A 17747-nucleotide genomic window follows, 5' to 3' on the forward strand; every position below is an offset into this window, starting at 1 on the left:
TGCCTTTGAATGGCGAATATGGGGCACTCCACTAGGAGATGCTCCACCGTTTGTATTGTGTTTTCGTCGCATTCACATGCGGGACTCGTTTTTATTTTGAAACGGTGGAGGTATTCCGCGAAGGCTCCATGCCCTGTCAAAATTTGGGTCATTATACCATTATATGGGTTAAACCCTTTGGTCCTTGCGATTTTGTACGCAGCTTCTGGGTCGGGCAAGAACATCCTAGTTGTCGCCCCGGTTGTTTCTTCGGACTGTCTCTTGACCCATTCCCGCACCGTGCCTGCGCGTATTAATTTTTTAATGTATGATAGCGGGCAGCGGTCGTAGACTGGCCTCCGCTTTGTGTTAGTGGCTTCTTTGGCCAACGGGTCCGCTCTTTCGTTCCCTCTTCTCCCCGCGTGTGCTTTTACCCAGAAAAGTTTGACGCTCTTCTCTGGGTGCTGGGTAAGAAGCTCGCGGATCTCGGTGACCAGGGGATCGAAAGAGCGTCCCCCGGCAACCGCATCCAATGCAGACCTTGAGTCGCTGTATATGAGGACCTCGGTCTCCTTCCGCTGCACCGCTATCTGCGCCGCTCTTTGTAACGCCACCAGTTCTGCCTGATACACGGTGCAGAAATGTGCCAGAGGCAGCTTTTGACTCTTTATTTCTTTTTCTCCCTTCCAAAGGGAGATCGCAGCTCCCACCCCTTCTTGCGTCTTATCCGTATATATTTGAATGCTTTCATTATTTATCGCTAGTTCTTCGTTTGTTAGAATAACATATTCCAGTGCTGTCTTTGCCGGGTGAAGACTTTTATGAAAAGGTGTTTTCGTTTCCACCTCAGCTCCCCCTAAGTACTCGCAGGTCATATGCCCCTTTTTAATTTGGTATAATGTTTTGTTTTCGTGTACTCTCAGATCTAGGGGGAGTAAGCCTGCCAGCACTCTGAGGGAGCTGAGTGGAGCTGTCCTATAAGCCCTACATATCTTAATAGCAAAACTTCTTTGCACTGTGTCCAGTCTTTTGATCATGTACCTCTTTTTTGCCGCGTCAGCCCATACATTTGCCGCGTAGAGGACTATGGGTTCGACAACAGCCGTATATATTATTTTAATTTATTTATTTTTATTTGCAATAAGGATTGGTGTAAATAATTTTTTTTCAAATATACATAGATATGTCAATATCGGTTGCGCTTATATTATTTCTAAATTTAATCTTGTAATTTATTGGTCTTTATAACATTACGCGAAAACTCCACTTCATATTAATATGATTGTTAAAAAGTATTTTGTAGTCTGCAATATATGGGAAAATGTCTGTTGGCAAAAATTGACAGCTGTTCTGCTGTTGTCACTTGTAAGTTGTAGCTTGATATTGACATGAATATAAACGATCACGTCGCTCTATAAAATTTGTTCAATTTCAATTATTCATTCTTTTCACGGCACGCCTATCGGGCGATGCATTTTAAACTGTGATGGCTCTTTTGCACACTATAGTTTATTCATCAATTTTATGATAATTAATTTTCATCGTGATCGCGTAGTGTAATTTAGATTTAATTATTTATTTCTAAGCTTCTCTTGAAAATGGCGAATCAGTCCCAGAAAACTGTATACAAGCTAGTGCTTACCGGAGGTGAGTTTTTAGACAATAAATAATAATTATTTATATAAAAATAAAGGACTTATATAAAGGCTTTTTGATTCAATAATTTGTTAAAGAAGTTGAAACATAATTCGTTATCAATTAGATACATTGTACCACGTGGGATAACTAAATATTCTTATTGATGATATAAATGCGTTAACCTAAACAGGGCCTTGCGGCGGAAAAACCACCGGCCAGTCACGTCTTAGTACTTTCTTCGAAAACTTGGGATGGAAGGTAATTATGATTTCACAATTTAATGTACAAAATGACCATTAATCACTTGCATGTTGTTTTTTGGTCGACATCCTAAATTTTCGTCCTGGTGGAAAATTGGTTTTTAATTAAATTAATATTGAGCTTTCTACTTTGCTACAAATTGTTAAGTAGAATAATATATGTCAACTATTAATAAGTAAATCAATTACAAAATTTAATTAGAATATACCTAATGCCTTTTCTGCTTGATGTGTATTGGATAATGTATGTGGGTTTTGGTGTCTCCAAATGGAGATCCGATAAGACATGGTTCCACATTGTATCTGTTTCCAGGTGTTCCGGGTGCCGGAAACGGCTACCGTCCTCTTAAGGTATGAAGTGCAACCAACATGAAGATGGTGCATAATGCATAGATATGACATTTATTTAATTATTAAATTAATGTTCACTTTTTGACCCTCTTAAATCTTCCAACATTTTTGTACAATTATGGACTTACTATAACATTGTTCTTTCTCTTTTATATTTCTTAACAATAGCATTTTATTTAACTAAAGATAAACTTAATAATAGAATTGAATTTAACATTATAGATACTTTCTGATTGAAGATTCCGTATTATAAATTATCCTAATTGGAAATTGCAACTGTGTTTTTCTTTTTCAGTGGTGGTGTGAAGTTTGTAGATCTCAGCCCAGAGGAAGGTGAGTTTCAAAGATTAATTTGTAGTATAATTTAGATTTCATTTCAGTACATTTAATGAAATATGTTTATGCTAAAGTATGTCTAATTCAGTTATTATGCTTGCGTTATTATTGTAACCTTGATTGTTAATCATTGTTATTTATGTTTATAAGCTAGATTATATATATAACATTTTTTAGAAATCATAATGAAAATATAACAAGTCGATTCAAACCAGTCATTTATTGATGTCAACTTGAACACAGTTTTTGAACGTCTTTTGGTATTGAATAAAGGAATAATGAAACTTTAATAAATACAAAAACGTAATTAACTTTATAATCATTTAATTAATGAAAAAAATGCAACAAGTCCCCAAATCAATTTGGGTTTAAATTATAAAAGAAATTCTATAATTTTTTTTTAAATTTACATTTGAATTTAATTAATTTTAGAAGTAGTTGTATCGAAGTAATAGAATCTGAGAATATAATTTATTTGCGTTTATTTACAGCCCTTGCCAAATTCTAACTAAAAATAATAAAAAATAAATATTAAACAATTAAGTTATTTTACTTATGTTCTTCCTATCAGTTTTCAACACGAAATCTTTTGCTTTAATATTTATTAGATCGCTAATTATCGAGATGTAGGTGTCGGATAAAACACGTGAGGTAGGTCAAATAAAGATACGATTGCCAAATAATTATTTTAGATTATTATGCCCTTCTTAATTTAAATACAACAATCATGTTCTATTTTGGATTCACATTTGTATTAAAAAAAACCAACGAAATTCCATAAACTACAATAGAAAAAAAACATTCGAAATAAAGACGATCATAGAATGTTATCTATGAATATTGTTAGCTATAAATCATCTAACACCAATGTTTGTACAGCTGTTTGTCATCTTGAGTGATATGTCATTGCCAACATTATGTTCTGGATGCACTTTCAACGCAATTTCTATAATGTCCTGTTCATGTTAGTACGTAGTTGGTTTCTATATCTCGATGCCAATATCTCCTAGCAAGACATATAGGCGCTAGTTTTTTTTCCTAAAATTACCGAACACAAGTGTAACGAAAACAAAAAAATTGTAATCCTAGACGTCTGGGGCTCATTAACATTGTTTGATCTAAATAAGACACCGCCCGTCCTCGCCGATTCGCCCCGGACGGGAATCACGTGTAATGTGACGTTTATTTTCGTTTTCAAAGCTTACAGAGCTTCTGAACTGATCAAGTTTATAATAGTCACGTGTTTGACTATTTTTGATTCGCACACTGCGAACACTTTTTGGGTTATAGCACAAAATTAAATTTAAAATAGAAAGATTCGAATACATTTTTATCGTGATATTGTTTCACGTTATACCTGTTTCGGTTGTATTTTAACTTACTTTTTATCATAATTAAATTGATCCATTTTAATGTATTGCAATACTGGATTTGTATCACAGTGTATTTATAAACGGTAATACGCTTAGGGCTTCATGGGTGGTAACACTCGTTTGACGTATTCGTTTCACGGCCATGTTCATGGCTTGCCTGGAATCTGGATATAAATATACACGACATTGTATTAAGCTGTTTGTTCTCAGTCAGATTGCAAAATCAAATTTTCAAGTTTGTTTCTCTTTTAATTAGCTTCAGATTTCCGACGTACAATTATGTTTGTAAACTAAATCAATGTAATCGTTTTGTAACCTTACAGATAATTAATAGTACGTAATTGCATTTATGAATATTAATGTTCATTAAAACGTAGGTTTTACACGCCTGATTGCTTATTGAGGCTTTTCGTTCAATTACTAAACAGCAGCAAACTTGATTGTGAACTGAAAATAACCTGATATGATCGCCTTTACAGAGGGTATATCTTGTTCTCATCAAGTGCTTTCAGTTTTCATCAACCCGCTGACGCAATGACTTTGTTTACATCCGCTCGCATGTGTATATACCACCCACGTATTGTGTTCATTCCAAAAACCTCAAGTTCAGCATGATGTTTTATAGCGCCCATTGTATTGCTAAAAGACGAATACGTATATTTGTCATTATAAAAAAGTCAATTATTTAGAACAGTGTTTAAACAATTGAAATTCAGTTGTTTAAATATAATAATGTCTACGTTGAGAGTAGTTGGTTTCGTAACAAATCAACTTAGAACGGCCTCGCGCTCATTATTACAAAGAAACCTTTGAAGAAAATCGATCATTTGGGTTTATTGCAAATTATTATAGCTGAACCACGACTAAAAATGTCGGGAGATAAATGCCGTAAGGATTGCAAACGATGCGTCGCAGCGGCAGTAGCCCTGGCCAACCAAAACGACTGTGGTGAGTCGAAATCACCGTAGGTTCGCTAATAATACATCTGGCTATTAATTTTAAATACTAAGCAACAAAATAGTCATTTGTTTCGAACATCATTTAAGTTTTGTTTAATCGTTAATTGATTTCTGATGGCCTTGTACATATCATTAAGCGGCACCAGCTAGTCGATGGCAATGTAGCGAGCATTTAGTGTCATGTAAAATTTAAATGTGCTGAATTTTCTACTTGGGTTTTCGCCTCACGTGAATCGTGATGACGTGTCAGTACAACGTCCATTTGATGAGCCTGCCAAATTACTGGCCACTGAACTTATTTCCATAATAATATCCTGAGACTATCTTTTAGCTTTATAGAAAATGATCGAAATGTTTTGGTAGACAAAGAAAACTTACAAGGCTGCATGTTTGTAATGATAAAAAGAAATATTTTCGTAGAGTCGTTTAAGAAAGGCATGCGATATGCTAATTAATTACTTCCGTTTTTTCAATTTATTGACGGTCGTAAAAGAAGGTTTTATGTATTTACCAATTCGTCTTAAATAGATATTGATTTCAATATTTTATACAATCGATTGTTGGATAGCGGCGAGGTTTTACTAAGAATGTTATAGCATTTTCATATATGTAGTCAGTTTTTCCTTATTATTATAAATATAATATAAAGATAATAACAAGATAACCTATTTAATATAACAAATGTTTTATTTTTTTATATGGCAATGTTTATACCGGAAGAATGATTGCGTTAGTAGTACTTCGTTTAAATAGTTCTAGCATTCTAAATAGTATTTCAAAAATATACAAATCTTATTTCAGTATACCTACTCCATCACTGTTAGCAATGTTTTTATTACTTTATTCTCCAGATTGTAATGTCTGTCTTAGCAATACTTAGACACATACTTTATGCCTACTCCAAGTACAGCAGAACATATGCAATCTGTATATTTTTCATAGATAAACAATGCACTACTTCAACAATCTGAAGATATACCAATGACGCTCATATAGTCATTGCTATCTGTGTATTACCTGTTTATTATGCTCGGGCGTCAAAATAATCTTATCTGATAACAACAATAACAAGTGAGATGTGGAATTCTTTACCAACATTCGTTTTATTTATATCATAAAAGTACATAATTTATTATCTTTGTTTTACATAAAACTTCCTTTGTATATATTTCTACAAAAGTAGTCATGAGAACATTTGCAATAAGTCACGCTTTGTTAGCCACATGATAACTACAAGTTATTACATAAAATATGACGTGTCGTATTGTGTGCACGCGCAAATTCATAAGTATTAAATCAAGTTCATGGTTGTTATCTTAATGCTATCCTTATTGTATTGTAGACTCAATATTAAAAATAGGTTCTTTATTTGAATCACGTTTTTACATTTTAAGTATTATAATTGAACAGTGATTCCTGACTGCATCAATGGTCTTACTGTCTATGTACCCTTTTACGGCTATGGAAAACGTCGTCGGCATACCGTAAGCAGATTGCAATTTATCCCCTCCCCTTGTCAGCAAAAGTATGCAAAGCTCTCAAAAATTATAGTTATATACATAAACGTATTAATTTTTTGTAGGAATCCTGAAAATTAATTTCGTTTTTAAATATAGACAATGTGTGGGTAAAATATGTTTGAAAAAAATTATAATTACTGTTGTCGTAATCATCAAATAGGAAAATCAAACCCCCAGACACAGATTGATAATAGGCAAGTCATCTACTTTATGAACAGCTACAGAAATCTGATGCCCAGACCTAAAAGGTTTTTAAGGTGCCATTGGTATTACTTATAATTGGTATTACATATACATATAAAACATTGTTTCTGATTGGAGTGTTGTAACAAAGGCTTAGATAGTTTCTGCTTTTCTGTTAATAAGTAAACCATGTTTATATACATTACTGATTAAAAGCATTCAAATACGTCCAAGATAGATTTATAAGATAGAATTAGACGTAATTATAGTTACGAAACGATTCACGTTTTGTGAGTTTTTCATCGCGTCGTAAATTGTCGCCTCTACAACCTCGGTCACGGGCCAGCGATTGTTTTTTTTTATTTCGACGTCAATACTTTTCCGTGATCTAGTTTTTCCGCTTTGACTGTGTGGGTATGCGAAGTCTGCAAAGTTCGTTGGCAGGCGGCTAAAATTAAAAGACAATCATGGCCGCGCCTACTTGCGCGTCCCTGTCACTCGTCGTTAAAATGTGACGATATTTAATGTAATAAAAAAATCTAAGACGTAAAATTAAATTAGTTTCTTAGAATTACTTAATCGTTGAGTAGTACTAAATAGTCCATAAAATGTTTAATGTCTGATTATCAAAGTTAATATTTACAACAGATTATATTCTTCGTAATAATAGACGTATTTTTAGATTGAAATCTGAGAGGATCTATTAGTTTGTGTTACGAAATCATGTATCCAGTGTCCATTTCATAGCATCAAGTAGCAATACTTGGACACTCGCTAGTTGCGTCAACTGTAACACGAGCCATACACATTACCGTTTTGCTTAGGGATGCATCGATACGCCTTTTTTACCAATACGATACCGATTCCGATACTCTTATAGAAATATCGCCGATACCGATATCAACACTTATTGAATGAAAATTAAATTAAGGTAAAATATATGAAGTTTGGTTGAAAGTTTTTGATTTTCAGAATTAAGAGTAATCATTAAATTAAAATAAATAACTGTTAATAATTAAATTAACTTTGATAAGATTTTTGCTATTCTAAAAATGTATTTAATTTCAAAAAATATTGAAAAAATACTAAATAAAATACTTTTAAAAGCGCAAAATTTGAAAAGTATCGGTGAATGGGCAATAAAATATCGCCGATATATCTGTATCGGTATCATCTAGTTTTGCTATTATACCGAGAATATTCCACCACTGTTTCCTTATTCTGTTGACTAGATACTGCAGTAATTGTATTCATAAGAATCTGTGTTATACAATCAAATACAAATAATTTATATTAATCGCCTTATTAATTAGTCCATAGGTTTCTTATGACGGTAATAATTAGAACAATTGTTATTTAATTTATGCAATGGTTGTTTATATCTAAGCTATATATAAAAGTTTTGAACATTTGGTTTGTTTCAGCAAACAAATTCCAAGAGAATTTGTTGAAGACCATGATACAAATTGAGAACACCTTCTTTGAGTTGGGCAGGACGTGCCAGCGTAACTGTCTGATTATATGCGATCGAGGAGCCATGGACGCTAGTGCATGTAAGTATAACAGCAAATTTCCGTTATACAATAGTGGATGGATGGATGGAACCATCTATACCTAGGGGTATTGTGCGTTCCAGTTTTCATTGTCACGTTATAAATTTTACACCCGATTACTTTGAATAATGCTTTCACTATGAGAATCCTTCATTATCACTGATTCGCATGGCTATATTTTCAAAAAGTATGTGATCACTGAGAAACTTTGATAGTGTAGGTGTAAAGAAATCCAATAGAATTACTGATATCACGTATGCTGCGGAAAATATCGACAATAGAGCAAAGTGATTTTCTACAGTTTTATAGAAGACATCAATATCTAAAAAAAGATTGTGTTCAAAAGTCCATTTACTGAAGAAAAGAGCATCAACATCATACAATGGCAAAATTACTGCCGATGGGACCGCAGTGTTCGTTAATTCGTTTGTATTGAATCGCGTTAACCCTAAGTGTCAGGAATACTATCTTTTCCATATTGTCAATTATATATCACAAGAAGCATTGTATTCGAAACAAAAGCCTTATTTATGACGTTCTTCATATCAATCATTATTGAATTGCTGTAGGGATTTAGTTTATAGGTTATATTAAAATTTTATTATTTGTCTAATCGCTAGTAGCCGGATCGACGAACTAGCGACCTCTGTTAATATAGGTCGCTAGTTCGTCGATCCGGCTCGAAGGTCCAATTAGGCTGACAGTTGATTCTTACTGATCCGACATGAAATACAATGAGGCAAAATTATAAACTTCTCTGTACGCATACGTTTTTCTATTACCAAATTTCACAGTGAAATCCTGCCGTAAAATTTGCTAGAAAAAAATCTGGGAAACAATTGACGTAATATGAATTTTATCTTTATTAACAATTCTCTTTACGACTGAGATTATTTATGAAGGTATAATAAAGATATCGTGTAACGAGTAACGACTTGTTAGTAGTACGACGTATTACATAGATTGTATACAATATTAATTACTCCCCACGGCATAAATTAAAATGATACCGTTTAATACAACTATAAACACAATTTTAATAAAGTTTTATGTTACTCGAAATTAATGTGTTACGCTTTATGAGAATCAGAAGCGAAAGCTAAGCAGCAGTTGTTTGTAAAAATGCAATATATCTCGGACGTCTGACGACTAACGGGTTCGGGACCCAATAATTAATCCACAATCTCATATTAAAAACAATCTGAGATCAGACCGTGAAAGACGATCAATCCTCCTATCTGCATCCCAATAAACAAACTCTACGAAGACAATCCATTTTGGCGACGGATAGAATTCAATCTCATCGCTCTTTACACTCATATTTGATAATCTAAGAAATAAAGTGAATAAAACCGTACAAATAATATTAAAATATACATGTCTATGTTTAAAACACATCAAATAGGTTTTTAATTATTCTAAAAACTGGTGTAAGTTAAAATCTTAGGATATTAGCACAGTTGAACTGTCATTTTCGTACAACAGTCTATCCAGATACACCGATCCGACCTACCATGGATAGCTTGTATCAACAGATGGCTATTATAATCCGTCGATTGGTTATTTGCGCATTTTTATCAATATTTGGATGATGGTCAGATCGTCAAAAATGGATTAAGATAGGTTATAGTTAGCGGCAAGTCATGCCTGATTGATAGCCTAAAAATATTTAAAATTCCTGCGTCTTTGCAATTATACAGTAATTTAGTGGGTGTGGTATAAATGGCGAATAGAAAAACTGATGGTGTCCGGTCAAAGATAATGTACATTTCACGAAAATTGGCTAAGCAAAGTCTATTCGGTGCCAAAGCTAATAAACCTACATCGTTAGATATATTATTGAAAAGTAAAAGCATGTTATGGTACTGGTTACCATGATTTTGTACATTCTAAGGACTTTTTTGGACATTTATTTATTTTATATTTTTACAGTAAATTAATATAAAAACTTCAACTTAATAATATAAAATAAAAACAAGAAAACAACTTATTACAAATCTTCCTCCTCTCTTCCACTTCTTGTGAATTCAGCTAAAATTTTCAGTCTCAAACAATAATATTCAGTAAATACGTACTTTGTATTAGAAGTAGTTTTGTGCAGTTGCCACTTTTTGACGTATTGTTCCACACAATATAAGTAGGCCTCTTATTTGTGTATCTGTTTCCTAATCGGTTTTTTTCTAATAAGCTAATTGGTGATCAGTCTGTGTCGCTGTCTAAGGCCGGCTTTCCTCTCGAGTCTTTCCTTCTCCGTACGAACGATAAATGCGCATTTAGAAAGTGCAATGGCCGGGGTTTGTACCCCCCCCACTCAGGGATGAGAGTCGTAAGCTGAAGGCTGACATTTCTCTTCGTTGCGTTGACATTACTCTACATTTGTCTATTCCTTGAAATTGATTAGGGCTCGTATGTATTGTGAAACAATTCTAAATTTAATTTTAATTGATTATATTTTAATATTTTTTGCAGTTATTTCCAAAGAAAAATGGGAGGCTATGTTAAGTGCGAATAACTGGAACTGTGTGGAACTACGCGACAACCGGTATAACCATATAGTTCATATGGTATCGGCAGCAAACGGTGCTGAAGACTTCTATTCAACTGAGGTATTTGAAAATACTTAAAACTCTTCAATTAAAACATCAATCAAACAATCCAAACATTGAAATGTTTATGAGATTTAACAAATTTTCTCGAATTTTAAAATTCTTATTAAATGTAACAAAGACAAAAAATATTTACACAAGTACAGTTACAAGTATAACAGTAAAGTTTTGTATAATACATGTGACGTCAATTCAGGTTTTTTCTGCAAGTAATTGATAAAATGTAAAAAAAATCGTTTGGATAGGCTGTCAAAAATATTCTGTTATAATAAGCTATTTAATATTGTGTTATTTTTATTAGTTAGTAATTCTGCATTCAAACATTTTGTAAAAATTACTTGCTTCGTCTCGAAATCGAACAGACTTAAATGTGAAAAAAGAACACACACAAACCTACTTTTATGATGCCAATCGAAAGAATGGCCAAAAATAAGACAGAATACAGTCTATGTACTAACATACAAAAGGTACGATAAAAATATTTTTGCCAAATAAAAAAAAAATTGCAACATGTATATAATCAAAAGTGTTATATCTGTTTGATAATGTACACATAAAATACGGTTCAATAAAATGAAAGTACTTAGGTTGAAATATATGCAATAAGTTATAAATAAAAAATTTCCCTTCTTTTTAACATATGGTAATTTCGATAAAAATAATACATGTACATAAATATAACAACATAATGGCAAATGTTATGTAACAATTGTAGCCTTGGCATTCAGATAACATGCATAATATATACAACAGATCGCCTATTAGCAAATGGGTTTTCTATCTAGATACGACAGTTATTACCGGAATTACATACACTAAAAGGGAAATCACCATCGTTCATGCGCAATGCTAATATTATCTATGTATAGAGGAGTCCATAGAAATTAAAATATAATAAAACGTGCGAGAGCTCGCGTAAATAAAAGAAACTATTCGAGATATGACTGATATTATGATTGATAAATGACTCTACACTTTGTATGTAACGTTTATTTCATATAAAACACGTGCTCATTCTGGACAAATCTAGTTTGCAACTATTGCGTCAATGTTAATCTCGTTACAAACTCGTATTGCTTCGTATTCCATTGATCCATTCAAAGTTATCTGAAACATTAACATGTTCCTTATTTAAATTTAGTAAGTTACGATACGGTACCAATAAGGTACATCAAAAAAGTATTTATTGAACTTTACAAAAAGGAGTCTTTATATATTTATCCTAAATTTCGTGTATGTCCACAATCATCTCTAAACTAAAAATCATATATTTATAGATTCTAGTTTAGTAGAGGTAAATCAAATGAAAGCATTAAATCCAATTAGACCACCAGAAATGGCACTTTTTAACGTTAATTAAATAAAATATAAAGATGATTCTAGTTGCCCCTTCCAAAAGGTAGTTTCGTGTGGAGGAGAATCGGCAAGAAACTCCACTCTTACTCTTTTAAAATAGAATTTACAATATTTGTTAAATAATTATATGTGTAGACAGTGTACTCCCAGAATGAAATGACTATTAATCTATTATTGTATTGTTAGTTGTTCCTCACATATTCAGAAATTTTGAAACCATAGAATATTATTAATATATTCTAAGATACTTGTATTATTAAAACCGTTATTTTTTTATTACTATTTAAATGTAGAATTTAAGGACAAGCACGACCTTGAGTTTCAATTTCCTGGCATAATGCCATATCAATCAAAATGTACGCCTTATCGAGGTGTCGATGATTGATAACCTAAATCATAGTAAAGCTATGGACTTTGACTTTTAAAAATTAAACTCAACAATATGCGCAAAACAGTTTCATTAATATATAACGTTAGCGGTATTTAATTCTAATTAATTTGCTATATCTGTTTTAAATATTGTAGAATTGTTTGATGATTTGCTTTTTATTTAAAAAGAGTATCGAGAGTTTTTTACGCCGGATTTTTCTCTCGGCCTCACCCTCTGTCATCTTTGCCGATGAGTAGGGATGCTAACAGGTTTGAATTTAATGACGTGGAATAAGTGATACCATGATGATCTAATGTTCCAAAATAAACGTATTTTATTTTATTTAAAATCAATTTTAATGTATGTTATTATTTGCCATAACTTTATAGACGCATAAAAATTGCGATGATATCTCGTTATAATATAAAATTTCACGTGATCCCGTTACTGGTAGTCATAACATGTCAGCAACTAATATAGCGATAATGTATCTCTATATTGAGATTTTGCGATACTAGAAACGATTCATCTTAATAGGCGTTTTGCCAGTTACTAAATTATGCATTTTACATGTGATTGATTAATCACAAATCACTACTGATTTGTTGACATCTGTTTGCATAATACGTTTTAAACGAATGTTAAACATCTTATTTTAATTTTCTTTATAGACGATAATACGTATTGACGTTAATAAACAGCATATTTAAAATTTTATAATTTTTATTATTATTGGCTGTTACCAAAGAAACATGTTTAAGAATTTCATAACGGTAAAAAAACTAATAATTGTTATATTTATACATCTTCAGGAACACGCATGTCGCTCCGAAGGCGTAGAGTTGGCCAGAGAGCTGGATTACAACGCGGCAGCATCGTGGGTTGGACATCCCTATTTCGACGTTATCGATAACTCCACAGACTTCGACAAGAAGATGAATCGTCTGATCGCTTGCGTCTGCCAACGTATAGGCATAGACACCGGTGACAGACTAAACGTCAACGCGAAGAAACGAAAGTTTCTCGTCAAATGCCCACTTCCGGTGGATGCAGAGTTCCCGAAATTTCAGGACTTCGACGTGGAACACAACTACTTACAGAGCGACTTCCGTAAAGCGCAGGTGCGGTTAAGAAAGCGTGGGCAAAAGGGCCACTGGTCTTATATCCACACTATGAGGAAATTCCACCCGAATGGTCAGTCGGTGGAAGTGAGGACTCAGCTAACTCACAGAGATTACCTGAATATGCTTCCGCAACGCGATGACGCCCACTTCACGATATTCAAGAAACGCCGCTGCTTCATCTACAATAACCAGTATTATCAACTGGATATTTACAGACAACCCACGCATCCAAGGTGATTTTGTGTTTGCACTTAATATCTGTATTTATGTATGTATATATAAATAAATTGGGCGATGTATATCTATTATTACTCTTCCTATATAAAAGCAGTTTATTCAGGTAATTAGGATTTGCGGATCTTACGTTATTTCAATAGGACTGTATCTATATTAATTAAATTATTCCAGGTGTCGCGGAATGGTTCTGCTAGAAACGTATAGCGCTGCGTACGATCAAGACGCACTTTTGGCAACTTTGCCTAAGTTTTTGACAATTGAGAAGGAGGTTACGGGTGACCCAGCATACTCTATGTATAATTTGTCATTAAAGGAAGATTGGAAAACATCAAAAAGGTACTACGCCGGGTCTGGCGCGAACGGTGAGTCCAGCCCATCAATTCTTTTAGTCAGCCTACATGGTAGTTAAAAAAACTGTAACAATAAATGGTTCATAAAACGCCACTAAGTTATTTTTTATAAATATTACCCAGTTGGTGCCTAATTTAATTTTATACATCATCATGTAAAGATATCTTTATTCTTGCATGCATTCAGAGTCCGCAAAAAAGGTTCTTTTATAAATGAGTAGTTTTTAATATGATCAAAATTTTAAGTATATGTACAAGTTGCACGATTAGATGAACTGGCGTAATTGCGTTACATAGTCCCATTGCATTGTTGTCTATAGCTAGTCTCGTGATTTCGGTTACTTACCACTGACAGGTAAACTCAACGCCTAAAGGTTCGCACTGTATTCCATAGACCATATAAAGGCGAGAAAAATAAACTTATTTGAATTTAGAATAAGATAAATTTTAGGCGTAATTTTACCTGTCAGTTTAAATGTGTGTGTCTATGTTGTGTTAGCCACTGCATTGCGCACAGTAGTGAGTGTTGAGCTAGACATGCTGTAGTAAGCCTAAATATCGCACTATGTGAAAACTGATCTTTGTTTTAAATATTGATAAAAAATGTCTTGAATTTAATTTATAACTGACCTTTTTTTCCCTCAAAATTCGGTTACGCCAGTCTAAAATAATGGATGTCGATTTTATAAATGCATTTTTTTATTATTAGGACAAGCTAGAAGAAAAGAGAAACTAAATGGACATTCTGATAAACTTCACGATGGTGACACTAAAATGAATAGTCACGGAAAAATAAGTGGATGTGAAGAAAAAATTAATGGGCATTCTGATCATAAATTAAATGGTCACAGCAAGATGAATGGGCACGGACCTTTTAAAATAAATGGTCATGGACCAATAAATGGAATTTCAAGTCTCCATGATAGTGATATGGAACATCTCAAGACAAACACTATTCATGTCTCGTCACCAAAGATGAAAAAAGTTGCTATTAAGACATAGAATTAAATTATTTATATATAGATGTAAGATCTTTTTGTAATATTCCACTTTGTATTGATATTGTACACCAAATTCAACGCGTACTTAATGCATGGCAATGTGACTATAAACGCCAAATAACATTCTATTTTTATAATACCGTTAGTAGAATATTTTTTCATATGAAATTATCAACTGTATTTGAAATATTTTGTTCTGTGCCTTCTATTTGTCGTGTAGATTACTCCACAGTGGGTATAGTATAACTGTACACTTGCCTTTATGAAATACAGTATTTAATGTTTAAATATATTTTAATAGTAATTACATTGCAATAATTCAAATTAAGCCATGCAGTAATTAAATTAGCAAAGATTAAATTACGAATAGTTCGAATTTCGTCAAAGTTTTAAATGTCTTGATGTTGTGACGTCACTATAGTTTTCTCTGCTTTAGTGGCATAGACATTGCCATGATGAAAATTGTTTCTCATTAGTATTAGACACATTGTTACTACAACAGTAGGTTTTAGATTAGAATATCCAAAAATATTTACAGCAATAAGGCTTATGTAACTGGCATCATGCCAGGGAAACAATGTGTATGGCTGTGCAGATGTTTTATTGAAAGAGCTATCACTGCTTCATATTTACAAAACATGCAAGTGTGTTGCATCATAATATTTTATCTATTATTTTAGATATGATTTTGTTAAGACCCAGTGCAAGATTTTGTAAGAATCTTGCATGTAAATCAAATGTTTTACAAGCATTGTTTCGTAAATAAAAACAGTTTTAAATATATGTTGTAATTATTTAGCAAGTGTTGCTAACCCCTAAAATATGAATAACATAGGTCAATATTACTGGGGTCTTTAAATTTTGGTAACAAATCCATACATTAGACTTGTTAATGTTGACAATAGTTTTGTCTACAATTAAAAAACTTGATAAAAGGAATGTTGGCCCAGTGAAGATATGAGTATGCGCATTTTAACCCTCGTGCGGCCGTGCTACAATGGACTTAACATTGTATATGTAGATTTAACAATGGTTCAGTTAAGAAAATTAGTAAGGAAATGCATGCTTTACCAAAGAAACAGATGCAGCACTTTATAAAAAACTCAGTTTTGAAAATTAGTAAAATGGGGTACCAGTAAAAGAATAAAATTATATGAATCATTTACTTAAATGAATTCTTTATCTTTTGCTCCTTATACATTTTAATAACCTTTGTACTTGGCACAAGACCTGCGCTTAAGCCTGGCCGTTTTTTCTTTTTTCTAACCCCTCCTTCCCAAACACTGTCATCAGTAGAGTTGACAGTCTCGGTTTCAATTTCGGGAGGAACTGTGCATGTCATTGTACCACTTCCTTCACATACAACTGTTTTTAATTTCTGAAAAATTTAATCTTTGAATAACTGTTTAATGAAAAGAATAGTGTAAAAACTAATTTTTATCATCACAATCCACTTGAGCACTGTCAAACTAAAAAATTACTTTCAATTGAATATATGCCCTTACTGTAGATGTTTAGAGGTGGTGTGAAATTAGACTACTTGTTTCTGTCTTGTCTGTTAGTCAGAAAACTGAAGTAAAATAGAATTTCATACTATGAGAGATGTAAGTACGCAATTAGTAAACCACAGACTCAGTTTAAAACTTAATCAGTAAGTAGTCTTTCATATACCTGTTTTTCAGCGTCTAACTCTTCCGTAGTCTTTTGTAGGTCAGAATCATGGGCATATTTGCAATTGTGTCCAAATCTGCATCTACCCTTGCGAAAATTCCAGCAGATTTTCTTTCCATTCATCATCTGCATATTATCTCTACCTGGAACCTTAATAGTTATGGCCTATGTACTTGACGATTGTATATAAAATTGGACATACTTTTGGGCCAACAAAAATGAAAACCTTAGTTTTTTGTTTTAGTAATTATTAAAAGTAATAAATATTAAAATTAGCTTAACAGATTCAGTATTGACTAATATTGTATTTAACAAGGTGAGCATTAAAGATAGTTTGCACATTTGATTCAAATTAACTTAATTGATACTTATTGAAAGTTAAATAAAAAATATGGACGGTCAACATATACCATTTTTACATGCTTCTCCAAGATAGCTGCTTTTGCCATTTCTGCTTGTGCAAATGGGTTAGCAAATACTGATGTTTGAAGACTGTTCTCACCCAATGTTGGTTTTGGCAGTTTCGGTTTTTCAATATCTTTAGATTCTTCATTTAGTGTTCTGAAAATGTGGCATATGGGTAACTAAAACAATGCTCTGGGGATTTAATATTTTCTTAGATTGTCTACTTTATTAAGCTTTTACATACTTTTCGTCATCACTGCTGTCAGAACTATCGGAATCGTTTGATGATGAACCGTAGTCCAAAAGAGCATTCATATTTATAAACGAGGAAGGACACGGACCAGTAATTTACTGTTCAATAACGTCTTTGATATTATTAAAAAATCAAGCGGAGACTTTAATTATAAATTTAAAATAATACTTATTTTCTAGATATAATATTAACAAATTTTACATTTTGTTTTGATACATAATT

General features: G+C 32.7%; 2 protein-coding genes across 3 annotated transcripts; one reads left to right on the top strand and one right to left on the bottom strand.

Moving 5' to 3' along the window:
* The first annotated feature begins 1391 nt into the window (after positions 1 to 1391).
* On the top strand, positions 1392 to 15977 carry LOC110995653 (TRPL translocation defect protein 14). 2 transcript variants are annotated; one of them, XM_022262915.2, is made up of 9 exons: positions 1392 to 1626; positions 1808 to 1875; positions 2191 to 2228; positions 2524 to 2561; positions 8024 to 8152; positions 10622 to 10758; positions 13297 to 13841; positions 14017 to 14181; positions 14905 to 15002. In XM_022262915.2, exons 1-9 carry the CDS (start codon positions 1578 to 1580, stop codon positions 14912 to 14914), a joined length of 1179 nt encoding a protein of 392 aa, XP_022118607.1. In that variant the 5' UTR covers positions 1392 to 1577; the 3' UTR covers positions 14915 to 15002. The 2 variants fall into 2 exon arrangements, with proteins under 2 accessions (XP_022118607.1, XP_022118605.1); XM_022262913.2 differs by having other exon boundaries at positions 1393 to 1626; positions 14017 to 14207; positions 14905 to 15977.
* A 367-nt stretch (positions 15978 to 16344) lies between these two features.
* Positions 16345 to 17747, bottom strand: LOC110995655. Its single transcript, XM_022262917.2, has 4 exons — positions 17517 to 17747; positions 17278 to 17428; positions 16868 to 17017; positions 16345 to 16574 (listed from the first exon to the last, which is right to left on the bottom strand). The coding sequence occupies exons 1-4, from the start codon at positions 17585 to 17587 to the stop codon at positions 16359 to 16361; spliced, it is 588 nt and encodes a 195-aa protein (XP_022118609.2). The 5' UTR covers positions 17588 to 17747; the 3' UTR covers positions 16345 to 16358.

The sequence above is a fragment of the Pieris rapae genome, chromosome 8 (genome assembly GCF_905147795.1).
Source record: "Pieris rapae chromosome 8, ilPieRapa1.1, whole genome shotgun sequence".
Taxonomy (NCBI): Eukaryota; Metazoa; Arthropoda; class Insecta; order Lepidoptera; family Pieridae; genus Pieris; species Pieris rapae.